At 40.3% G+C, this 27,959-nt stretch overlaps 1 protein-coding gene across 6 annotated transcripts in view; it reads left to right on the plus strand.

Annotated features, from left to right (window-relative positions):
* PTPRC (protein tyrosine phosphatase receptor type C) overlaps positions 1-27,959 on the plus strand; it is a 623,869-nt gene that overhangs the window by 511,790 nt on the left and 84,120 nt on the right. For all 6 annotated transcript variants that reach the window (XM_085601450.1, XM_085601451.1, XM_085601453.1 and 3 more), the window contains 4 exons: positions 4,419-4,479; positions 12,496-12,604; positions 17,138-17,172; positions 27,103-27,212. In XM_085601450.1, the coding sequence (XP_085457576.1) occupies positions 4,419-4,479; positions 12,496-12,604; positions 17,138-17,172; positions 27,103-27,212 (315 nt within the window). The remainder of the gene's footprint in view (positions 1-4,418; positions 4,480-12,495; positions 12,605-17,137; positions 17,173-27,102; positions 27,213-27,959) is intronic.

Here is a 27,959-nt window from a genome sequence, read left to right on the forward strand (position 1 = left end):
AATAAAAGGGAAGGTTTGGGCCTGACAAGTGGGTGCACTTCCCAGGTAGAAATGGCAGTTACAAAACTGCACACACTGACACTGCAATGGCAGTCCTGAGCCATGTGTAAAGGGCTACTGAGTGGGTGACACAATTATTACCGCAGGCCCAATAGTAGCATTTGATTTACAGGCCCTGGGCATCCCTGGTGCACTGTACTAAGGACTTACTGGTAAATCAAATATGCCAATCATGGGAAAACCAAGTACCATCATGTTTTAAACAGAGAGGACTTGCACTTTACCACTGATCTGCAGTGGGAAAGTGCCCAGAGCCTAACACCAGCATAAACGAAATTCAGCACAGGATCAAAAACAAGGCAGAAGCAAAAAGACAGTAGAAATCAAGTCAAGGGCTGGCAGGTCTCACACTTCCACCTAAATATCACTATGAAAAAAACACCATCAGAGAGACAATTCTCTGAATTTCTGGTAAACAATAGTAATATTATCCAGATTGGCACCCAAGTAGTTCTGGACTCTGGACCTTTGACTCTACCCCTTTCAATAACTATTTGGGAGTGTCTTCCCTCTAGATAATATAGCTTAAATATGATACATTCTGGGTACACCCATGCTAATGGTGAACGTTTCTGTGTGACTTTGATTTGAGGAATAATAGTCAAGTTAAATCACAAATGTATCCATGGCTTGACGTGCAGATGATGTTTAGTTGATTCTGTTAAGATATTGTGCACTTTATCAAAGAGAATTCAAAGGTTTTCATACAAATTATCTTCTATAACCTTTGAATGACCTATAACTATAATTGTAGTATCTACTATGTTTCCGAACAGTACTTCAATAAAGCTTTGTTTTGTTATGTTAGGTGAACGAGCTCAAGATATAACCTTTAGATGCACCCCTTATCTAGACCCCTTTTCCTAAGAACTAACTGGGCATGGTCTGTGACCATAACTAGTGCCCTCAAGGCTACACTATAGATCCCAGACCTTACAGACTAAGGGTGATGTGCCTTACCTATGCTTAATGATCTCTGGGGGCAGTCCATAGCCTCCAGCTACTCCATGAGGCAAGACCCCGTTGTTACAGCCCAGTGGCCTTAAGCTATGCCTAGTACGCTGTGGGTGCAGAATACTGCCTTCAGCCTTGTCCTGCTCCATCTAGTCAACCGGACATCTAACCCCACAGCGGACTGAATTTAGCTGGATCTTGTGCCCAGTCCCGGGGTCCCATGTGGTAGTGTGTCCTTTCCTTCTTTTTGCGAAGAAACTCATAATTTGCATACAGATTTTTAGTTATTATGTAGGTTTTACAGCTACAGCATGACAGTGTCATTGCATTGAATGCTATTTAGAAGCACCAATAAAGATGGTTATATTGAAAGTGCACTAATTTCTGGGTTTTCGTCAATTGTGGAAATGATCATTTCGCCTAAGGATTGTATTTCACCAGGACTAGATACTCCTGTGACATCCACTGACTGTTCAGAGCATTCAGTGTTTCTCAAATAATGCCAAATGTACTTATTAGATGAGCTTGTATTTTTCTACAAATATCAAAATCATCAAATCCTTTGGTGTATTTCTCTTGCAATCATCTTCGAAATGCTTTATCATTAAATGAAGTCAGATTAAATGCTAGAAAGCAACTACAATGCTTTAAGTGGCAGATCCATCAAGACTTTGCACCACCACAACCTCTTTCAAAGTGACTTAAAGCAGCGCAAAGTCTTGAAAGAGTATTTACCACTTTCCAGTGCCAAACCTTTTCTTTTGTAGTGCAACTGTGCTTTGAATTGGTTTGCTCAATTTGCGACAAGGGGGCATTACATGGGTGGTATTGAGCATTCCAAAGTTCCATCTACTAAAATGTTAGACTGGTCTTTGGATCGAAACATAACCCCTCCTTAAGGCAGGAGCAAAGTTGGAGGAATATAATTTATTTTTCCAAGCAGCGCCCACTCTGCATGGGTACTGTACGGAGCAACACTCATCCAATGTGTGAAATGTTTTACAAATTGTCTAGGCATAGGCTTTTGTACTAGAAGGGTATAATTCCAGTATAAAATCTATTCTAGACATAACACACACACACCTTTGCACCACGGTGCAAAGTTGGGAGCGGGGAGCTAGGCAGTATGTCTGTGCACAAGTGCAGGAGAAGACAGCAGCAGCAAGCAATATTTTGTAAATATGGCTCTGCGCAGTAATGTCCTCCTTGCACCACAGAGAGCAGCAATTTTGACTGCTTGTGCTAAATTCTAGTAAGTCTGCTTCTAGATATGACATGTTTATGTCTTTGGGGACAGGTCAGACATTTAGAATTACAGAACTCCAAACAAAGCTAATAGAGTTAAAAAAAAGATCTAAAAGAGCAAATTCTCTTACAAGCTGAACAGAGCACAGCACTAACTGGTTGCATAAGATAGCCCCAGAAGATTTATTTTCATGGAGATTTACCTAAAAGATAACATCTTCACTAAAAATCTGAAAGAATTCTCCTAGGGATCAAGAATCGGAGTCTAATTTCAAGCTACATTCCTCCTCCAGTAACTAATGGTTGCAGGCTGCTGTGTGTTTCTATATCATTAGGACATTGGAGGCTTTTGGGCTGGGTGAACATAGTTCTGATGTTTTGGAAGGAATTTTAGGCAGACTCCTTGATCTTCTAGAATGGCCACTTACCTGTGAAGGCGATTTTAACCTGCACCTTTCTTTGTTCTCTCACATTTGTGAATAATCTTGTAATCTGATGAAATGGTTAGCCAAACCATCTAAAGGGATCTACAGAGAGCCAGATTTCTCTCATGCTATATATTGCCCACTTTGCTACTTCTGTTGTGGTGCTGACGTCTAATGCTGTATCGATATTTCGATAGCATAGTTGAATCCAAGATTGATATGAGTGGAATTATGGCGTGTTTTCATTGGCTGGAACTGTGCGTGTGGGGGTTTCCTCTAGAGGCAGCAGTAATTGGTTACACACTGCATCCTCACATGTGTTTATTTTGGGAGGTGGTACTTGTGTTGTATGTGTGAGAGTGCTTTTCTGGAGCTTCTAACACGAAGGTGGACCTTAAATATTGTTAACTCCTTATTGGGTCTGTATATGACGTGTCCTAGTAGCATTGTGTTGGGCAGCCGCGGGAGTATCTTTCTTATAGTGCTCCAGGGCACTTCACTATAGGCAGTATTCAGATTCTGCAGGTTGGCTCAATGCCACCTGTTTATCTATTGTTAGTTTAAAGATGTCTATGGTAGAAGGTTGTGGCTGGGCAAGCTAGTTGAGTGCTCAACATTGTCGGCAAAGCTATTTGTCACTAGGGAGGGAACCTGCCTTTTCAACTGATAAGTATCCAAGTATGTGAAATCAGAGCCAGGACCACAGTCTTACTTGAAGTCCAGGGACCATGGTTTGAGATGTTTCCTCTTGAGTGGCCGTACTTCCTGTGCTGGTTAAGGATGTGCCAGACTCACCCATCCAGCCTGCCCTTAAATGACATGAGTCTCTTGATGAATGCTGAGAGGTTCTTGTTTGGATTCTGATGGTTCCATTTTTGAAGAGGTCTCTGGAAAGCGGTGGGCAGGTGGGACTTGAAGTATGATTCCTGTTGGATTTTGATGACCGAACAGATCAACAGACATGCTGAAGTGGTTTTCTTCCATCGTCTGGCTGCTTGCTATGTGGAAAGGAAGACTAGTTGCAAGTATTCCCAAACAGGAGTTCTGTGATAAGAAGATGAGGTTTGCCACAAAGTGTGTCAGACTTAAATTTGATTTTGGGCTTATTTGAGGCTTTGTTAGATGAACACTTGAGCTTGTAGAGCTTAATGCAAGTGTAGGGGCCATCCGTGCTTAATTTGTGCAGGTGAAAATGGGTGATGGAAGCTGGCACTCATTTTTAAGGAATAGGACCTACTTTTCCTCAATAGACTTAGCTCAAGTGCAAGGGAGCGAAATACAGAAAAACGAGAATGAAGGGGTAAGAGAACTATAGGAAAACTGACAAAGAGAGAAAGCATGCCTTAAAAAGAATCTACAATAGTGAAATAAAGAGAGAGAAAGTGTAAGTGTTCGAAAGCGGCATCTCACTATTGCTGGTACTTTTTATTTGCTGCTTTCTCCCTTTGACACTTTTTTTAATCATCTTTCTCTTCCTTCTTCCTTTCCTGCCTTTCTCTCTTTTGCTCTGGGTAAAAGTCTAATAATGAGAAATATATCCTGATCCCCAAAAAACAAGTGCCCATGCCCACCAGCTGCAGCCAATGACACAATTGAAACCCTGCATACATGCACGCCTCTCAACAGACCGATGCAACCATACACTAAAATACAATGAAATACATCTGAATTAGAAAAGTAGATCTTGGTGTTCTAAAATTAATGCATAAACGTTTCTCTTTTTCACCCGTCTAGTTGATATTTAGCAATGGGGATTTTAGCAGCACCAGTCATCATGGCACAATAACAACTAAATGTAAGTATTTATTGCACAAGACATAGCAACAGTAAGTAGGGCTATTCGTCCTCTTTCAAGAAGCTGATAAAAATAATTTAATATGTACATTTTACATAGTGATGCATTGCTAAAGCCAATCGTACGTACTGATGTGTGCAACATTCTGTTTCTGTTATCACCCAAAAAAAGGGTAAAATTCCTTGCTTGCTGTGTTCCTTCTCTCACCCCCTTTGGGCGAAGAATGAAACGTATTGCAATGCCGGCCCGCTGGGATGTAGGCACCTTGCTGTGTCAGTTCTACACAAAGTCAATAATGGTCTCTTCGAAAATTAAAAAAGAAAAAAAGAGGTAAAATTCCACAATTGATCAGCCAAAGGAGGAATTACAGTTAGGGTCGAATTCAGCCTTTTATTGCCTTGCGCCCCCTGGAGTTACTAAGGGGCATATTATCAAGAAATGGCGTTAAAATTATCGCCGCTTTAGCAGCAGAAAACTGCAGCTAAAGCGGCGATAATGGGCTTGATAATATGCTACAGAGAATTCCCATAGAAGCCCATGTTCGCGGCAGTTTTCTCTGCCGCTAATGCGGCGATAATTTTAACGCCGTCCTTGATAATATGACCCTAATTATGGGGGGGATTTGGTAACTGGAGCCAGGGGTGCTATCCCCTGCGGTCCAAAGGACCTTTATTTTCACATTATTTGTGCCGAGCTCTTACAGGGGAATTAGGACCCCATTTTTAGAACAGAGGCAATTGACATCATTTTCCAGGCATAAGGATGATACCGGAAGTTCAGCATGGTGCACCCTGCAATAAAATGATAGCTAGTCAATTGTGAATGTGGCACGTCTGACGAAAGAATCATTTCTAGTTCAATGTTGAATTCTAAGACCGCATATGTGATGATGACTTTGCTAAGAATCCAACTCTGCCTTTTTTAAATCTTGATAGCTTCCATTTTCATAGCCCCGTTCACATAAGAAATTCGAAATGAATGCCTTGGTATCCCAAATTGCTTGAAGGTTCCTTGTGGCATATGAATTGTTAGCAGTACATATTACTATTGCCAGTTTGCCCTTCTGGGCCTTTAAAAAAATCTGTTGTTTTTCCCCATAGCCCATTCTTCGCCCCCTTTGTGTCCTCTCTGTTTTGTCATCTTTTTCTTAGTGTGCTATCAGGTGTTGGTCACTCATCGAATTTACAGACCATGAACTATCTTTTTATTCCTTCCGAGAGTTTAACTCTCAAATACATAGCTTCTTTGCTTTGCATTATTGTTCTTTTCCACATTTAAAATGTGACTCCTAATGGCAAAAGAATCTGGGCCAACAAAAAGTAGTTTAGCGTCCAACAAAGACACAGCGATCTTGTATTTTGTTAATAAACCATTAATAGTATTAATGATACAATGGACACTGTGGCCATTTAACCGGATTGGAGACTTTTATTGAATATTCTCACCAGGAATATGGAAACCATCCTGAACGATCACAGCTAGTTACATATAGGTCACTCAGGTAAAGTCAACCAGATCTAACATTATCTCTTTGCATTATTATTATTATCAGTTCTTGCTGTTGTGGTTGGCTTGATCTGTGTGGTGTACCTTTAAACTCCAAGCACAGTGAGCAATGGGTCCACTTAACTTAGGCTTCTGAAACACCTTCCTAAGGAAGGCACCTGCAGGTACTTGCTCTCTTGTGTAATGAGGACGTATTCTCCCATTTAGGCTTCATAAAAACGCTGATTTTAGGGCAGAGATGGGATAGTTGCACCAGTTAATAAAGATCAGAGACCCAATATACGAAACACTGTTTGCAAAATACTGGTTGCAATTTGCGAGCAGTATTTTTGCAAAAAAATTTGAAATTTTGTGAATTAACCCATGTGCTAATAGTTCAGTTCACAAAATTTTGAAGTGGAGTGGGCTGCAATAAAAGCGGCTTAATTAGTATTAATGAGGTAAGTCAGAAATTGCAACTTAACCTGGATGGGATCAACAGCCCATCATGCCTGTGGTTGCCTCTCAATTAAGAAAACGTTTTTATTTTAAATGCTGTCCATTTTCCTTAAAGTAAACGATGATGCCTGTAAAGTAAAGGTTTACTATTTTTAAGTTTGAGAGTTTCAAATGGTCCCCTGGACTACTGCGAACTCCCCAACAAACGTTAGTTTTACATTAAAAATGGAAGTCGTTCCAATGGAACCTATTTCTTTTGGGGATTGTCTTAACCACCTCAACTCGGGGGTTGGTAAATTTTCATTGTTTAACAATTGCATTTAGTTTGCAAAAAATGGATGCATTTGATACTGAATTGTAATTTGGACGTAACACCTAAAAAAGCCCCTTTCCAAATTGGGATTTGGTATGTATTTCTAAATCCATTCTGCAATTCGGTAACCATTTACCAAATCGCAAAATGGGTATAGTATAGTAGAAAGTAAAAACATTTATCAGTTGGAATCCCTGTGATTTAGTGAATTGTAGGATGTGTGACTGATAAATGACTTACCACAGCACCCTTAGTTAAATATTTCCTTACACTTTTTTCATTTTCCATTTATTTTAAATCTTTCTTCTCTAACATGGTGGATTGCACAAAAGTAAGCATTGATAAGCACACAGACACAGATGTAAAAAATAAAACACAAAATGTTACATTCATTAAACAAACATCTGTCCAAATCGTGTTCCTTCACTATTGTAGATTAGCTGTCTCTGCACACATCATGTCTCTTTCCCATTTTTGTGTTGCACTGCCAATATGGCCATATGCTTCACACCAGCACTCCACATATATTGGCCTTCTCATCACTTTTTATGTAGGTCGTGTACATTTGCCTGAATGTTATAAAAAAAAAGCAGAATGTAAAAGCAACAAATGATATTGATCAGTATTAAACAACTCTATTCTTTACATATATAATTTTCAAACTGGTGAAGAGCAAATTACAATGTCCTCTTAAGGATTTTTGAGGCCCGGGCCACGATATATTTTGGAGGCCCATGTGCAGAACAACTTTGCATTTATTACATACTTTCTGCTAATTCAAACTTGCAGGATGTCAACAAAATCATCAAAAGTAGGTGGCAATTTATAACAGCTAAAATATGTCTTTTTAGGACCCCCAAAATCTTTAAGACGATATTCGGCATAGTGTTTAGGTAGGCAGGTAGGAGAGAAGTTTTGATATACAGATGTAATCAGAGGTGAGAGATAAAGTTCACTTTTTCAAGAGGGGGCTCTAGGAAGGTGAGGGCCCTGGCTAATTGCCCACTTTGTCCATGCTTTAAAATGTCCCTGGCAAATTGAACCGGATGCAGTGTAAGCATGGACATCTCTCACTGACTTTTTAGTCTATGCACTTTTTCTGTCTCCCTCTCATCTACTGGGACAATTTCTAATGCAATCATTGACCGCTTCTAAAGCAGCTTGGATATTATTCCAGTCTCTTTGAGCAGTCTCTTAGGGTGGCTTCTGGTATATACATATGCTGAAAGAAGCTTATCACTGAAGAAATACATACCTCACTTCACAGAACTGATTTGGATTATCTAGAGTTTGTTTTTATTTAAGTCATCCTATGCCTCATTTGGAGGGAATTCCACCAATGGATTCTCGACCCTACGTAGCACTTTCCCATAAAACAATTTTCCATTAACTCACAGTTTTAAATGAGCCTTTCAAACATATCCCACAGTAGCATTTTTTATGAAGTATATTCTTGTCTTTTGCTTCTCATCAAAGTTGTTCTGGAAGCCATGCATGCAATCAATACAAATCAATTCAAGGATGTTTCGGCCAGTAGCCATAAAAGCACGGATCATAAAACACAGTTAAAAGGTTAAAACATCTTAGGACATTGACAAGATAAAAAACGGCAAATGAGCAACGATCAATCGTGCTAAAGCAAAACCAATTTCTCTATAATTAAAAAAAAGACAATAATGCTAAAAACAATGCAATCCCAGTAGGAAGACATGATAGTACTACAGTAGCAGCAAGTGGATCCCAGTTAATCATGATATGGTTAGAATAGTCAATCATAGAATGTCAACCAATTACATGTCACCTAAATAAAAAAGATATGAAACGTGCAAGTCACGCGACCTGAACTGTAGGGGGGGATGTAAACCATTTCAGCCTACGCCTCCACATATATAATATAAACCGGAAGACTACCGAAAACTATTGGGTGGGCTGTATTAGATCTTAAAATTCTTAACAAAAAACAAGACATGCTCAACAGTTTCCTGGATCCCAGGGCAAAAGGGGCAACTCATCTCGAGCTCAGTAAGGGAACACAGCCATCTTGCGGTAAATGGCCAAGGCAGCAGGGTCCTGACCCCCAACCCAAAATCATATGTACAATGCTCTGGCAGTCGGAGGCTCAATGTCATTGATATACTCTTCCAAAGAGTGGGCATCCTTACATTCTTAAAAGACTGCAGTCAGAGGGCCCACATTCCCAAGCCTATAAAACCCTTCATCTATGTGTCTCCAATACATTGCTTTTAACATGGGCGTTAACACCCTACCTGCAATTTCTGTTTGTGCCCAGAGGGCCTCACATCTGATCTCTGCTAGGCTGCCTTTGATTTTTTTTAAACAAGGAATCTTGTCAACCCCTAAGCACTTTAAGATATCTTCAAGGCCCATCCTATAGTGTACCAGTTTGGCGGTTAACCAAATCCTTCTCCAGTACATCAAAAGTCTGAGTCTGACCCTGTGTACAAGAGATCTAATACCCAAGTCTAGCTGCAGGAATACAAGGGGGGTACTAGCCAGCAGGCTGGTGAGGACACGTATAAAACAATTCTCCAGTTTTATCATATCATTTACATTATCATGTCCCCAAAATTCTCTATTGTATAGCAACACCCCAATGCCTGCAAGTTATAGATCTGTAGTGCTGGAGTAGCAGGGCGAAAACTGGAGCCCTGAACTGCCATTCTGGATCTGAGAGGACCAGTCGAAGGAATCATTAGGGCAAAATACAGATAATCAAAGGTATGTACTTTCTCCAGGGGGAGACCATTGTGGACTGGATGTGACTGAGTGGTGGGGCAGGTATTTAGAACCATGTACTTGGTTTTGCTAACATTGATCTCCAGCCCTCTCTACTTGCAGAAGACACCAAACTGATCGAGCAGATTTGGAATGCCCAAGGGGAACTTCAAAATCAGCTGGGTATCATCCGCAAACAGGAGTGCCGGTATCTTCGTGTTAGCCAGGGTTTTTCTTTTTCCCCCTTTTTTTTCTCTTATTACTGCAAGTCCAGCTATTTGTGGATCACGGACTTCCCCAGCTGGTTCCCAAGCCAGTGATGTCACTGGTGTGGGGCATAATATAGATGCAAGCATTGGACTCAGGTGGCTCCAGAGACAAACACAGGAGAGCCGGGCAGAGTAGATACCAGACTGGGTGAGACAGGACAAGGTCTCTCCCCAAGTCTAAAGAGAGATGTCTCTCCTCTAACTCAATATCCTTAGCAACTACACTAACGGCTCAAAACGGAAATAAGTCCAGAGTTGTGCCAGCTTGGGGATTGGCAGTGCCGCTCTCTTTCCCCACGGCCAGTCTGCACTTGCCTATGATAATACGTTTGGCTCCCAATTGATACAAATATAATGACCAGTCTCACCAGGGCTCGGAGTATGGAGAATCAACCAGAAAAACAAAGAAGGGTGGTACAGCCCAACATCTTCCAGGTGAATACGGGCACGACCATGGCCCGGGCTTGGCCCACACTTATACCATGCTGCGGGAACCGCAGCGCACTTTGGAAGTGCTGAAGGTTATGTGGTGCAGGGGGATTACAAAGGATGGAGGGAGATGTAGTCCCCCAGCAGCCGATAATCAGTTGCTCTTCCGCCCATTGCCGAACTCCAAAAGTAAAGACAGCCGTACTAGAATCCATTTGCCAGTTCTCAAGTGTCTCAACATCATCTTTCCCTTTTTGAAGTTTACAGAAAAACCCATCTGAAATAAATGAGTATATTTGTGGCCATCATTGCTACCCCAGATAATAATCGTAGAAGTATTCTCATTACATGTAGTATGTTATCACTGCTGGTGACATCCATTGTTTTATTCACTGCATTATGCGTGAAATACAGTTGGGGTACAAATATGTCACTGGTGGTATTTAAGGATGCTGACAAGAAACAGTAACAACATTGGTGGCACGGACCCTGTAATTTAAATCACATTTATGTCAGTAAATAGGTGTATAGTGATCATATGTTATATATTGCACTGGCAAATAATTCTGGGGTTTACCTGTCAAAGGACTGGGCCAAAGTTCATCTTATTATCAATGCCACATACTATAATTATTGGGTAAAATTGTTTCCTGTGGTCACAATTGCCACAGTTACTTCTTTGGTAATGCATTTGTCCGTGGTGGTTACGCATTTAGAGTTAGAAGTAATTTTAACCCTGGAGATTGAGATTTTATAAATAGAGACTATTATTGATAAATTACCTTTTGTGGTATGTGTTCCACCTATTACATCATGAGGATTGTGGCAGACAAAAACTGAAGTAATACTCAAAATGAAGTATTGTTGGCAATGCCCTCCTTTTCTGATGGTTGCACCTCCCCCACACCACACTATTATTGTTCTTGAATGGCCTGACCACATTAATTAGCCACTTAAAGGTTTTCCAGTAGGATGATCCCTCTCTGTGCCTCGTAGGTGACCTGCAATTTACTAGTAATCCTGTTATGCTCCTCTGGATATCTGAGCACTAATGTTAAGAATATGATCTTAGCTCGTCAACGACCCTGTTTAGGAGAATTGTGCGTTTGTGTTAGGATCTTAGTGAAGAATAACCCAGGTTCCAAAATCAAGGACCTTTAACGCCAATGGATTTGTCTTTAAAGTTGGATGTGTCAGACTTTGGCTAAGCAGTTCATTTCAGGTAACACTAAAGGGGCCGATTCCGATGTCGGACGGACTCTGGTCTGTCTGACATCGGTCAGGAGCCGTAACCGACCAACCTGCTGTCGTCGGTTACATCCCTGCAAGAACGATGAGACCACACCCTGTTCGGTCGCACTCGTATGCTTCACAATGGGAGCATGCATTCCGTGCGGAATGCATGCTTGCATTGTGAAATGCAGGGGTGCAGTTCATCCCTGCACCCTGTGGCCGGCACCCCAAGGTGCCCGCCACCGGGTGCAGGGATCAACAGAGGGGCACCATAGGTGCCCCCAGGCCGCCATTCGGCGGCCTCGCACCCATGGGGGCCCTACTGGGGGCCCTACTGGGGGCTCCCAAAGACAGTTTCCAACTGTCTTTTCGTGCCGGAAAGACCGGCACGAAAAGGCAGTGAAAAACTGCCTTCGTACTCCCTTGGTCGTAAAGAGGAGGCCGGGGGAGTACTGAAGGATTTCTGGACGGCGGACGGGCTCTCCGAGCCTGTCGGCAGCCATCCGGAAGTCTGAGTCGGATTCCTTTCCGACCGAGCCCATCGGAATGGCTCGGTCGGAAAGGAATCCGGCCGACAAGTTCCCATTCGGTCAGAAGGGCACCGACCATCGTTCGGAGCCCTTCCGGCCAAAATCGGAATCAGCCCCATTGTCTGTAAGCTCAACATTTAAAATCCCACTTATATTTCCTTATAAACATGACAGCGGGAGTGATCTCCAACATACAATGAGAAGTGGGAGAAAAGAGAAGTGATGATCTTTTACTGGAATTTTCAAGAACAATTCTTAGAGAATTCTTAGAGAATGTCAGTGAATAATTCCCCAGTCCCCAATGGTGATGGGGGTAGTGGTGGTAGTGCTATTGATGGTGGTGGTAGTGGCGGTGGTGGTAATGGTGGTGGTGGTACTGGTGGTGGTGGTATTGGTTCGCTATGTCTAATTTTCATTTAATGCAAAGCAAATTTTCATTGTTAAGTAACGAAACAGAAATTAAATGAAACTCTGTAACTTATTTTTGCCTGTTTGTTAGATGTGTTAATGAACTTTTAAAACTTTATATCTTTGGGAATAATAACTGATAATATTTTCACAGACAATGAAAAAGCTCTGATTGGCTTCCTGGCATTCCTGATAATTGTAACATCAATTGCTTTAATTATTGTTCTGTTCAAAATCTACAAACTGCAGAAAAGATCTTCCAGGTAACTTTTACATCATCAACCAACTCTGTGCAATTAACAGTGCAAATATTTTCGAGACAGCCCAGGTGGTCAGAATGACCACTTCATTAATAATTGTTCTGCTGTCATATTCACAAATAAAATATCGTCTAAACAGTTGGATTGTCACATGATGTTATTTTTCTCAGCCTGAACAAAATGCAACAGAATGAGCCCTTTCTTATATTGTTTATTTAAATTTTACGAGAGTGGTTGATAGTTTGCAATTATTTTCAACCTATAGAACTGATATTGATGCAGTGCTGAAACTGATAGAGACATGTCAATGGTCTGTTTGTTTGCATAACTCCCTGATAACAGAATTAGATTTTTTCCAGCCCTCTCAAAATCACAATGTTCTGCTTCCTAAAACAGCCTCCCATGCTTGTATATGGTGATTTATGTATTTATGTGACCACAGCATGATCTGACTCACCCCGAACCCAGACAAAATACTGTTTTCCAATATTAGGTGCTTAATTACGAGAGCCCTGCGTCACATTTGCACCACGTAAAGTGGTTCATGCTTGTTGCAAGGCTCTCATGTCAAGTTATGAAGCCACGTAATGCCACCATGAGTAAGGCGACAGAGTGCAAATCTGTGCGTTGCCTTACTCCACGCCCAGGAGGCATTCCATGGGCACTGCAGTGGGTTTTCCGACACAACACTAATGGAATTTGATGCATCTTCAGTTTTGCAAAGTGATGCAATCCTGGGGAAGAGCCAAATCTGTGGTGCAAGGGTGCCTACATTCACGCTAGATAGGGAGAAAGGACAGGAATGCCCAGCATTGCTTTAATACAGTGCATTCCTGCCTTTTCACTTTGGCATAGGTGCCTTGCTGTGCTGGCCTAAGCCAAAATCCCATAAATGAGGCTCTTGGTATTTAAGAATTTGAATTTGTAAACATATTTGCTTACCTGTAAAATAACAACGTTGTAGTGTAATTGCATATGTGTATAAATCTTCTCTCAGGTTGAGGTGTGGGCATTCTAGTGTGTACATATCTGAAAGGTTAGAAAATACCCACAGGCTTACATATTACTGGGTAATCCCAATTTTTTTCCAAGACTTTTAACACCCTGAATTTTTTTTACAAGTTGTTAGGCATTACAACTTCATATTTGGGAATGCTCACTTTGTAAATTTCCAAATGTACATGTTTAACCATGTGAGTTCCTCTGAGAATTAGCAACAAACACAACTTCCAGAAATTCTAATTAGGTCTTCGTAAAAGACAAAGCAAATTCTTGACAAGGAAAAATCTGAGTTTTTGTGAATCATATTAACTTATCCCACAGCTTGCTCTACCTAAAGGCCAGCCATTTCTAAGGACATTTGGAGGGTTCAATTCTAGAAGTGCATATTTGTCATTTGGTATTATTTTTAGTGGTAAAGGCAGCCTTGCATCATTTTCTGATGCAAGGACTCATTTCCGGCTAAAAATAGGGTGAAAAACAAGTGCAGTGAACAACAGCCGCTTCTATTCTGGTTGTTTGGATTGTTCCAGCGTTTCTGCACTATAATTTTGCCGTGAATGCCAGCACAATTATGTGACATGGCATAATGGTGTAATCTTAAGAATTTCACACAACAGGTGTAATTAAAAATTCCCATAATTATTCAATTTAGGCCGATGTAATTTCGTTATGTGTAGGAATAATGAGAATTTTCAAATTGTTTAATAAATCCAATCTTCAAATGTAACTAATTAGTGCCTCTACTTTGTCAGACCGGGTCAACATTTGAATTCAGGATTAAAGGTTTATTTTTTTGCAGCCAGGGGGACAACAACATAAGGTCTATGAACACAATGGGGGTCATTATGATGTCGGACAGAATCTCATCCGACCAACACCCGGTCGGCCGTCCCGACTGCCCCATTAGGATACGACCGAACACTGGAGGCCATGCACCAAAGGGAGCCCTGATGGGGGCCCCCTAACACGCTTTCTGACATGGTTTCCATGTCGGACAGACCGGAATGGAAACCACATCGGAAAGCGTGATCGTAATCTCAAGGGCGGAAAGAGCCGCCCTTGAGATTACAGGCTGCATTCCGATGGGCGTACAGGCTCTGTGAGCCCGTCGGAAGCAAGCTAGAATGACAGGTCGGATTCCTTTCCGATCACCTACATCAAAATTAGACGGTCGGAAAGGAATCCCATTACCATGCGACCGTAAGGGCTCCGACCATAGGTCGGATCCTTTACGAGCCGCATCGTAATCAGCCCCAAAGTACAGAGGTGGTTATAATCCAGAGTCCACACCGTTTCTGTGGCTGAAATATACCTTAATTGATTTAATATTGACAATGCTACTGCAACCATACAAGTCACAGAACTCTGCTGGACTCAAAACTTTATATTTACATATTTAGCTCCCACAGAAAGCAAATCCTTACATGATATGTTTATATCATTTACACTGTGATACAATCTTCAGTTATCTAGGTTTGAGACTGAAAAACAAGAAAAACTCTAGCACACTGAAACACTTATTCGTCAATCCATTACCAAATATCAACTAGTAACTAAACATCTTTTAATTTTTAGCTTAATATTTTAGTTTTGTGTCCATTTTGCACTGTGGTGTCCAATCTAAATGATTATATTGTTTCAATGGATTGTGATGAATCCAACATGATAATGACAGACAAGCTGCTACTATCTGGGCTGAGTTTGTGTGTACCTCACACAAGTCCAATTAGTTTTGGTTACTTTGTTGAGCTTAGGTTGGAAGTATTGAATAATCTCATAGCCATGAGCCTTTACTAATTTAGGAATATAATAACCACCTTTACAGTTTTTGCATAAAAACATCCCAAATAAGATATTCCCCATAAAAAGAGAAGTTAACAAACTTTTTTCGGAGGACTGTCAAGCTTCTCATAACTTTATTAGTCAATTTCTGATCATCATCAGTATTATTACTAATGCTACTACTGCTACAAATAATAATAGCTTACATAGTTATGTAGCCCATCTTATCACAGTTTTACCATTTTGCATAAAACAGGGGTGTCACTAGGTGTACCAATCTTGTAGAATTTGATTACATATACAATTGAACATTACTCTGATTTCTGAGAAAGATCTTTTTTGGTTAATGGTGAATAAACTAAAATTCTTTTGCAGAAATAAGCAACACTGTGAACTGAATTTTATGATCTTTAGGAGTAAAGAAAAAGGTAGTGTAAATTGTGTAATTTTAACACAATTACTAACATCATAATGGCAATCTGTCCACCACTAAAATGAATGAATCTTCATATGCAAATGGTATTACCATTACATGAAGTATATGGAACCCGCCAGTAAAAAATTATAGTTTTTAATTTTTTATCGTCGGGTTGTATTTTTGTATAGAGATAGATTTACTCACTGATTTCTAAGCTCTCTTAACTATAATGGCCTGTGGACAGTACACTCAGGAAAATAATGCTAATACAAAAAGTGTTATTTCACAGGTTGCGGACAACATGAGCGGCTATGTTGCAGGAGAGTATTTTCCAATTTTTTTTCTTTGTAGTAATTGGCATTTTCAAGTCCCCTGAAATTAAGTACACTGTACTCCGTTTGTTGACATATAATATACAATTGCACTTGGGAAATTACGAGATTGCTTTAAGTCGTTTTGAAAGTGGCCGAAAAAGTGCACTTGGACTTATAATTTCTGATAGGTTTGATTTATGTTTCACTTTTTAGAGTTATTTTCCTATCATTTTTTGAAAACGTACTCGGACACCGATAAATTGCCATGCTAAGCTATCACAGCAATACAAAATGAGCACACATTCTGTATCGTAAAACCCACGTAGACTAATCCTATGCATTTATCAACACTCAATGATGGTTATCGTGAAATTCCCAATGGGAATGTCTTAAGTAAGGAATATTTCAGGATTGATTCATCAAAGGGTTTAGTTTCTTCTGGTGCTGCAGATGGTGGGCACTGGCTTTCAATTTTGGGGACCTGCACATATTTTGTAGCATAAGACAAGCCCAGAACATAAGCAAAAAGTTTTAAAAAAGCGACAAAGAAGAAGGAACTAAAACCGAGGAAACAGTGACAAAGAGAGAAAGCAGGGAAGAAAATTATTCTTTAATAGACAGGAAGTGTAGGGTGGAGGAAAACAAGGCATAAGGTGGAATCAAGATAATGCTGCCCTGGTATTCTGCAAGTGCAGCATTTCACAGCAGTGTGGCCAACATTGGGATTATGTGATTGAGCACTGTCTGACTTACTCCTGAAATTTAGCAGTAAACCGGGAGTAATACAAGAGTAAATCACACCTACTCAATGCAAAATCTCTTTGAATTCGTCCCTACCGATTTAATGGAAAAAAATGATCCCCCATTGAAGAACTATTGCAGAGGCATTACTTTCAATATACCTAATTTAAAGATAGCACTAGAAATATGGTAGGTTAAAGATGAACCTTCATCAATGAACAGAAACGTGTGTTGGTATCATTAATGTCAGGACCTAATGAGTGTGTTTTTCTCTTGCAGTGATTCAGATGAATTATGCGAACTTGTTCCTAGAGGTAAGTACTCTCTCTCACTAACCTTCTAAACATAAAGGTCATGCGAAATTGGCTAATTTATGCTCTATTTTAGAAAAATTATGGAAAATATGTGAAAAGTGGCTCATAGCTATCTGTAGTGAAATTTTAGTTAAGGGCATATCTCACATAAAATGTCACCTGAGATATTGACAAGACCGTGGTGAAGCAGAAAATATTTATTGAGAGGAATGTTTTGTGCATAAATCAATTTCCCATGGACAAAATTGATGCAACATTAAATAAGCTGAAAGTTCTAGAAAGTCCTCGTAAGTTGCATGATGCAAAATTTGCAAATGACGCTGACGCTGGTTCAATAAATGCTTATTGAAAAATGTCTCCACCGTTTATTCTGTGTATCTCTCTGAGACAAAGTGAGCACGAGTGACTGAGCAAAAGGTATCGCACTGTTTCCAAGATCCTGAGGGATCAGGGTTGTCATGTTCGATAGTTGCCAAGAACTATTCTCTCCTTGGTAAAAGGGGTTTCTAGTGGCACTGTGATCTAGCTGGTATTCAGGCTCACATACCCGGTGGGGGTGTCTAGAATCAGTCTGGACACCAATCCTGCAGTGTATGTTGTCTAAACGTGCAGATCCTATATAGGTTTATAGGAACTACACAATACTTACTTAATATAAACAGAATGTGGGAATAAAGTGCACAGAACAGCCATATTGATCTCCCTTTTGGAAATGATGATAAACATTAGTAATTCTTATGTACCATATTAGGACAAGAAACTGTTGTATGTCGCAATATATCAGTTTAAATATTGGCTCAAAAATATATAATGATACATAAATACATCTCTCTCTCTTTATCTCTATATATAAAATATATATATTGTGTTGAAATATCTGCAATATGAAAAATGAAAAATGAATAATGCAGTACTATATATTTATTATAAACTAGAGTATATAAATCAGTGTTCAATATATCAAAATCGGCCCAAGTCCATCTTGAGTTCGGATTGATAAATCACACATTTCTAAGTAAAACAGAATTTGTTCAATTATGTAGGAGACTGCGCGCATCTGAAAGAGATTCCATCGATAACTTGTGCTGGCAGGAAATAGAAGAACGAAAACTGATCAATAAAAAAAGATCCTGGGGATCGTATCTAATGCAAGTAATTGAGGAATTAGGCATGCAAGAAGTTTGGATGGCGAGCATAGCAAAAGCAGCTTTTTATCAGGCAATTAAAGCCACAGCAAAAAATCTGTTGCACACAACTGACAATAACATCTTCACACGAAGACACCACACCTGGACAGTGATCAATTCATACAAAAAGCAGCAGCCTCAGGAATACCTCTCAGCTCATTTCTCACTGAACATAAAACAACAGTTCCTGCAATTTCATTATGGCATGTGGGAAACAGAAGATTTCAATTGGAAATATCAGTTTCAAAATCAAGAATGTCGGTTGTGCAAATTCAAAAAAGAGTCTTTAACACATATTCTCTGTGTGTGCCCAAAGTTTGGATTAGAAAGGAAAAAACAATGAAAAATAAATTTTACTACATTGAAAATCCGTACCTGCAGGCAAGCGGTAACAACTTGGTGCCCGATTCCGATCTTGCTTAAAAGGGCTCCTGACGGCATACGTCAAAAGCGAGTCCGAGTTGCGCGTGCGATTTCCGACTGACTCGTCCTGCCATACGTGCGAGCGAGTACGATGTGAATATTGCCTTGTGCTCTGAGTGACTTGTACCCGTCTGTGAAGCCCTCCAGACGACTACAACATGGCCGACTCGTACCGCGCAATGGGTCCGATTCCCGAGCGACCAAGTAAGATGCGTGCGTAAAGCAGCCGGATCGACTTGGAGCCTCTGACTCGAAAAAGCTTAAGAAAGCGGACTTCAGGGGGTCTGTAGCGGGCCCCCTTTCACCCGTAGCCTTACCAGTCGGTCACAGGGGGGGACCCAAGGGCCCCTGGACACATGCATGCATGGTGGGGAGGGCACCGAGGCGTCCCTGCGACAGGGGGATCCCTTTTCTGCAACATACCTTTTTTCTGTATGGGAGCCTATGTACGCAATGTACATCAGGCTCCCATAGACGTAAATGGGACTCCGAGCGACCCGAGTTTGCCAGCACATACTTGTATCATACTCGGGCACTCAGAGCCCAGAAGCACGAGTCATTCGGAAAGCTCAACAGGACCGAGTCGGCCGTAGGGCTTTCCCAATGACATCGGAATTGGGCCCTTGGTTGGGAGGTACCTCACTCTCATTTGTCTCCAGAGGGGTAACATTTTTAAAACTAAATCTAAAAGAAATAGATTGAATAAAAGACAAATAACACAAAAAGCACATATGTGTAAAGATCAGTTGCATTACAAACCGACCAAGAGCTTAGAAGTCTCAAACTAAATGATTGATGACTTTACTAAGATGTTTTGGGTTCAAGGACTCTACTAATATTAGTCACGAACAATGATCTTGACGGAACAAATTATTCCTATATTATACATAAATCTTGAAAGAAAACAGAAGTCCTTTTATATCTTGTTCTGATTGTAAAGAAACATCTCTTTCTAATGTTCTGCCGCATGAGAGATGTGTAAATGTAAATGTAAAGACTAAGCACTAGAATAAATTTGAATTGAAATGAATTGTATATATTTTATAGTTAACTTCTTTTTTTAAAAGCATTACATTTATTATTAAACTTTGAAATAGTAAATAACAGTTTCCATTAATTCAACAAATAAGCTTTAATTATATTGACTAAACATTTTTTTTAAATGCTAGTGAGGGTGGGATTTTTTATTTTGTTAAAAATATTATTTATAAAATAAATTATTATATTTACTTATTGAACAAATATTTTGTTTTGAAGAATTAATGTGCTGTAACATTTTATTTTATTCGTTATATGTTAATACTCATTATTTTAAATTATGTTACATGTACATTCTACATTGAAATATTATATATATATATATATATATATATATATATATATATATATATATATATATATATATATATATATATAATTTTTTTAGTAATAAACTTTAGTAAGCTTCCCTATACAAATATTTTGTTTTGAAGAATTAATGTGCTGTAACATTTTATTTTATTCGTTATATGTTAATACTCATTATTTTAAATTATGTTACATGTACATTCTACATTGAAATATTATATAATATATATATATATATATATATATATATATATATTTTTTTTTTAGTAATAAACTTTAGTAAGCTTCCCTATACAAATATTTTGTTTTGAAGAATTAATGTGCTGTAACATTTTATTTTATTCGTTATATGTTAATACTCATTATTTTAAATTATGTTACATGTACATTCTACATTGAAATATTATATATATATATATATATATATATGTATATATATATATATATATATATATATATATATATTACCTACTGGCGGTCGCCAGTAGGTAGTTATAGTTAGGACCCTATTTCCATAGGAAATCCGCAACATTCTATTTTGAATAACTTTGGCGCCGGTCGACGAATCCTCGCGAATTTCTCAAAATAGGTGGGGCGCTACGCTCCGCTCCTACCCTGAAAGTCTCGGGGGGATTCGACAAGCGGGGGCTGAGATAAAAGGGGGGTCCCAAAACGCGTTTTTCCCATGCATTTTTCCATAGGACCTTTAGACAGGGCTACAGCCCGAACGGCTGAACAGAATTAGTAGAAATTTGGCAGAGAGGTAGTCCTCAGGTCAAGGAAGTGCCTTTTGTAGGTTTGGTGTAAATCTGTTCAGTAGATTCTGAGAAAATAGCCTTTAAATCAATATATATATCTGAGCCAGCTTACGGTACGCTTACCGTAAGCTTACCGTACGCGTACGGTGGCGTGCGCGAGCGCGATTCTGATTGGCTGTTACATCTAAGTAAACATTCGAATCGGTCGAAACCAGGAAGCGGCGGCCGCCATTTTCTCTCTCGCACTCTGAGGGGGGGGGCTGTAAACAAAGGCAAAAAACATATAAAGGGGCTGTTTAGACAGCGCCCATGCACATAGCCATGTTAGTTGAGTCCTCAAAGATCCCCTAAGGCCAAAAACGGTAAATTTTAATTTTTTGTAAATTTCGCCGATTACGCTTACCGTACGAAAAAAAAACCACTCTCTGTGCATGGCGTATTATTGTCATCACTTACAAATTAAATTTAACAGATTACCTATCACAAGGAAGCGCATAATATGTCCTCCATGTGCGCACGGTGCCCACCTTGCGTGTACGGCACTAACTGCGTAAAGTGGGCGCGCGGTGCGCGAAGCGCACCGCGTGCTCACCGTGCGCGCACGGAACGAACTGCGTTAAGTGGGCGTGCACGCCACGAATGGCGTAAAGTAACTTAGCATTTAAAAAACCGTACAAATTCACTGAAAAAACCATAGGTTTCACACACGTTATAGTTAGGAATTAGCATTTAAAAAACCTTGCAAATTCACTGAAAAAACCATAGGTTTCACACATGTTATAGTTAGCGGAAACTTTACTGATAAAAAACCAATGAAATTCCCCCGTTATAGTTAGTGCAGGCAACTATAACTCACGCGACCGCAATCTTCTGCTGATGACATATGTGTCTTTATGAAAAAAAAATATTTGTAATATATGTATAGCTAAAAATGTATGGAAGAAGACATGGGCAAATAAGTGTCTAAATACAGTATTAGCATCAGCAGAGGATTGCGGTCGCGTGAGTTATAGTTGCCTGCACTAACTATAACGGGGGAATTTCATTGGTTTTTTATCAGTAAAATTTCCGCTAACTATAACATGTGTGAAACCTATGGTTTTTTCAGTGAATATATATATATATATATATATATATATATATATATATATATATATATAATTTTTTTAGTAATAAACTTTAGTAAGCTTCCCTATACTTTCCCATAGGGAGATTTCAGCCTTTGTAGTGGAGATTGTCATCAATATGTGAAACGTTACTTGTAAAACTTTACACTCATAAATTCAAATTATACGTCTTCTCACCCTGAACTGTGGGGAATGAGACATGTATGTTTACATTCAGAAATTTTGACCAGCATAAAAGTATAGATTTACATCTACATTCAGGAGTGAATTTACACCTGAATGGAATTTTACATGTGTGAATTTACCTTTGTGACTAGGCCCCTAATTCTGCAGAAAACAATGCCCATTCTTCTCCAGGAAGAAAAATGATTAGGGCAAGGAAGATAAAGGCAATTGTTAATTGTTTAAAAGATACTATGTTACACTGTAGATGGGTGGCTAGTTTATTAAAATGCAAATCTCTTATTCTCCATTTGCAGCACTGTGATGTTGGCATGAGTGCAGCTGACGCCAAACATTCACACTATTTATGATGAAAAGCAAAATGAAAGAAGGTGGTCAAAGGTTGCCTCAAACTGTTCTCCATGAAATGAGTGTCATTCGTCCATTCATTTCATGCTATATTTTGGTTGAAGCAGCAGTCAGCAGAGATCAACACTCTCATCTCCTGCTAATTCTTATACTTAACAATTATTGTATTCTCAAAATATGATATGATCATATTTTGAGACATGATTAGTAAATGGACTGAAAATGACAAGTATATTTTAGGAGACAACTGAATGTTTAAAGAAAATGGAAAACTTGTGTTGAGGGATAAAAGGGTTAATTCAGACAAAAGTAGTGCCATGGTATTATCTGAAGACAGAACAATTGTATTTTCTAAAATAAAGGCAAGGTTCTCATTTATAAAGTAGTGTGAATTGGAACTATTTCTTCTTAATATTTAAGTGATTATTCATAATCCTCTAGATGCTAATTGCTGATGGCACATTATCCTTTCCTTTGAGCTAAAGGCTCATTTCATGCTATTATAGTGAATATCTCAGGACTCATGTGGATCGATTTTAAAAATCTATATTGTTAACTGTTTTTAATTCTACAGCATGCACACATCTGAATGAAGATATCTTTATTTGTATCAATAGTTTTAATTCACTGAAAAAACCATAGGTTTTCGGGAAAGTTATAGTTAGTTGGACATTTCACTCGTACAAAACCTGTGAAATTCCCCCGTTATAGTTAGTTCAGCTAACTATAACTCACGCCCCCGCAATGCACTGCTGATGATGTCACATATTACATCACTCATGACATGGTCAATGACATCACTGATGACATCACTGATTACCTCATCCAGTGACTGTGTGTTTCTGTAAAGTTTAAATATGTTTAATATATATAGAGAAAGGCATATTGAAGACTGAGTGGGTGTATAAGTGTCTGAATGGATGATTTAGTAGGTGTGTGACTGAGTCTATCAATGAATTATTAAACGTATCTTACTGAATGCATGGGTTAGTGACTAAACTGTGTGAATGTCTGTATCCGTCTGTCTGTTGGTGTGTAAGCGGCTGCATGGGTTTGTGAATAGCTACATGAGTGTCTATATGAGTTATTGATTGGTTGTCTGAGTATCTCTATGGGTGCCTGAGTGTGTGGGTGGGATGTGTGTGACTCTGTGCATAGATGTGTGAGTGGGTGATTCACTGGGTGTATGGTTTTAAGAGTGCATCTTTGATGGACTGCATGGGTGGGTGAGTATGTGTATAGGTGTGTTAGTGAGTGAATGTATATCTCACTGGTACATGTGCGAGTAACTACATATGTAAAAGGCAGTATATATGTGTGTTAGAGTATTTAAATGGCTATAAGTGAGAATGTGTGATTGTGAGAGTGGCTGTATGGATGAGTGTGTGCTTGTATAAGTGATTGTATAAGAGCGTAAGAATGTGCTAGTATTTGTTTGAGTAAGTGAGCTGGTGTGTGTATAACTGCATAGGTGAGTAAATGAGAGTGTGATTATTTGTTTGCATGACTGACTAGATGTGTGAGTACCTCTATGGATGAGTGGCAGTCAGTATGTGAGTGTCTATATAGGTGTATAAGTGCATATGATAGTCCTGTACTGAGTGACCATAAGTATGAGTGACTGTACGGATGAGTGAGTGGATGTGTGTGTAAACCTAAGAATCAGTGAGTGGGTATGTAGTTTTTGGTGTTGGAGTGTCAATGGTATTGAGAATGGCCGTCTAAGTGTAATTTAGAGTGGGTGTATCAAAGGTTATATTAGGGTGTGAGAAGATGCATCAATTTATCAAATGGATGATGTCAGCAGTGATGTCATCAGTGATGTTATTTGAGATGTCATCAGTGATGTCACTGACCATGTCATGAGTGATGTAATATGTAAAGTCATCAGCAGTGCATTGCGGGGGCGCAAGTTATAGTTAGCTGAACTAACTATAACGGGGGAATTTCACGGGTTTTGTACTAATGATATATCCAACTAACTATAACTTTCCCTAACACCTATGGTTTTTTCAGTGAATTTCTAAGGTTTTTTAAACGCTAATTTCGAACTATAACATACCCGAAACCTATGTTTTTTTCAGTGAATTTCAAATGTTTTTTAAATGCTAGTTTCTAACTATGCCTACAAAGGTTGGACATCTGAAGAAAGAAATAAAAACGCACAGAAAGAAGCAAATGAAATGCAGAAAGAGGCAACAGAAGTTCACAAAGACAAAGTAAAGTGCAGGAAAAAGCTAAACATGTCCAGAAAGAACCAACAGAGGAGCAGAAAGAGGCCTTGTTGCAAAATCATCCTGTACCCACAACTTTTTCAGACGGGTACTGGTGGTAACTGACTCTGACTAATCAGGCCTAGAGCCAGTGCTATGCTAAAAGACACCTAGAATATAGTGAAAACACCTACAAACACTAGGGAACACTATGTGTTGGGGTACCCCTGTGATTAGCATGACCTCCTCTGCAAGTCCCTAGTACATAATGGGGCAGAGGGATTAAAACTACCTCTTAAAACGCGCCACGGGGCGCGTTTGCATAGTGGTGAAGGGAAGGGGACCCTGAGGTGACATGAGTGCAAACACGCCCTGTGGCCGTTTTAAGTTGGGAGATTAAGTCCCCTTGAATCCTGAGGGTCCCTGGGTCCAACTAGCCCACTAGGTACAGCCAGTAAGTGCCACAGAGCTGCGTTGCACAGAGGTGTAAAAAGGGGCATGGCCTGGACCGCCTCTATGTAATGCAGGCCTGTGGCACTTACGGGATGTACCTGGTGGGTTAGTTGGCCCCCAGGGACCCTCAGGATTCAAGGGGCCTTAATTCCCCAACTTAAAACACGTTTGCACACCTCTGACATCAAACCATGCCCCCTCCCTGCACCACTGTGCAAACGCACCCTCTGGTGCGTTGTAAATTGGGGGACTAAGTCCCCTTGAGTCCTGAGGGTCCCTGGGGGCCAACTAGACTACCACTTACCTTCAGTAAGCGCCACTGAGCTGTGTTGCAGAGTGGTGTAAAAAGGGGCATGGCCTGGGCCACCTCTCTGCAACGCAGCACAGTGGCGCTTACTGGAGGTAAGTGGTGGGCTATTTGGTCCCCAGGGACCCTCAGGATTGAAGAGGAATTAATTCCCCAACTTAAAATGCACCACAGGGCGTGTCTACACACATGTCAAATCTGGCCCGCCCCCTCCCTTCACCACTGTGCAAACGCCCCCTCGTGGTGCATTTTGAGTTGGGGGATAAAGTCCCCTTGAACCCTGAGGGTCCCTGGGGTCCAACTAGCTCACCAGGTACCTCCAGTATGCGCCACAGAGCTGCGTTGCAGAGAGGTGTAAAAAGGGGCGTGGCCTCTGAACACCTCTCTGCAACACAGCTCCCTGGCACATACTGGAGGTACCTGGTGGGCTAGTTGGCCCCCAGGGACCCTCATTATTCAAGGGGAATTAATTCCCCAACTTGCAACTCGGCCAGATCCGCAGATCCTCCGTGCATCTCTCGATTTTCTTTTTTTTTTTTTAAATGCTTTTTTTGGCCCTGGGGGTCCTTGTGGGACCCTCTGAGCAGGCCTAGGTGGTCATGGTGTTTCTGCCCTGCCCCCTTTTCTTGTTTTGCACCTTAGTTTTTCTGTTTTCTTGTGCCTCGGTTACCGAGGCACAAGATGGCTGCCAACACTTCCTGGTTTGGAGTGTTGACAGCCAATTAGAATAAAGCTCGTGGTCAGGATGGTCCGCGGATCCTGCGTGGCCATAGAAATCAAAACTTTTATTTTTTGATTTTCTCAGCAACTACTGGACAGATTTACACCATTTAAAAAAGGGCGCTTTCTGAACCAAGCAGTATCTTTTTGCCATATTTGGTTTTATTCCGTTGAGCAGTTTTGGCTGTAACCGTGTCTAAAGTTTCCTATGGGAAATTGATTGTTTTACCTCTATTTTTTTATTTTCTCCACAACTACTGAATGGATTTACGTCATTTACAAAAAGGGCACTTTCTGAACCAAGCACTACCTTTTTCCAAATTTGGTGTAATTCCGTTCAGGAGTTCAGACTGTAGCCGTGTCTAAAGTTTCCTATGGGAATTAACATGGAGAAAACATGTTTTGGGACCCCCCTTTTTTCTCGGCCCCCGCTTGCCGAATCACACCAAAACTTTCAAGATAGGAGCTGACCGTAATAGGCCATACGTTTTCAAAATTTCGCAAAGATTTGTCAACCGGCGCCAAAGTTATTGCGAAAACAAAAAACGAGTTTCCTGGGGAAGCTATGTCCTAACTATAACTACCTACTGGCGACCGCCAGTAGGTAATTTATTTTTGTAACCTGAGATGTGCTTTTATATAAGATTGGGTTTGATTAGACATGAGCACCTTCGTCATAAAACCTCTAAATTGCAGAAGCGGATGCCTACTTAAGGCGAGTACAACTGGAAGGAACATTCAATTTGCCAAATTCCACAGTTGTGGGTCAAATGTGTTGATAGTAAAAACCTCAGCCTTCATAAATGTTACTTAGATTTTTAATAAAACATGATTCATGCCATGAACTACATTGCAATTTTGCAGATGATGAGAAGCAGCTTTTGAGCGTGGAACCAATTTCTGGTGATCATTTGTTAGAGACCCACAGGAGAAAGATGGCGGATGAAGCAAGACTGTTCCTGGCTGAATTTCAGGTAGTTATTTATCAATGCCTCAATTTATACTTACTATGTATTATATTTGAAACAGATATTCAAGGTGCTAGCATAAGCACACAATACAGTTTGAAAGAAAATGTAATGAACATTAAGGGGCTCATTAAGATGTCAGGTGGAAAGCCTCCGCCCGACACCTACTCGGAATCGGGACCGACCGTCTTGCAGTCGGCGGTCCCGACAGCTGGATTACAATGCAACTGAACACTGTTTGGTCGGAGTCCCATTGTTCCCTGTGGGAGCTCGTGGTCTGCCCGACAACCGGCTATAAGACAGACTCTATGTGGAAATGGGTTGTTTTCAGAAAACCCTGCACCCTGTTGCAGGCACACCACGTGCCTGCCACACAGTGCAGGGTTTCACAGGGGGGTTCCTTAGGTACCCCCTCAGCCATCAACTGTAGGCTGAGGGGACTAGGGGGCCCTTCCAGGGGCCCCCAAAGTCACATTCTGACTGTCTTTCTGTGTCGGACTGGCCGATGTGGAGAGGTTGTTGGAAATTGACATTGTAATCACGAGGGCGGAAACGATGTCCAAAAGGGGTGTATGATGCAGTTCAGAGCTACACTAATACTCTGTGAGTCTCTCAGAACTGATTTGGAATGACCGCACATTTTACATTCCGACCGTGAACTTCGTAATTGGGCGGCCGGAATGTGAACTGACTGAGTAAGTCGGAAGGGCTCCGACGCGGACGAGGCGATTCCGACTGTCGGGAGGAGGCTTT

The sequence above is a fragment of the Triturus cristatus genome, chromosome 4_2 (genome assembly GCF_964204655.1).
Source record: "Triturus cristatus chromosome 4_2, aTriCri1.1, whole genome shotgun sequence".
Classification (NCBI taxonomy): domain Eukaryota; kingdom Metazoa; phylum Chordata; class Amphibia; order Caudata; family Salamandridae; genus Triturus; species Triturus cristatus.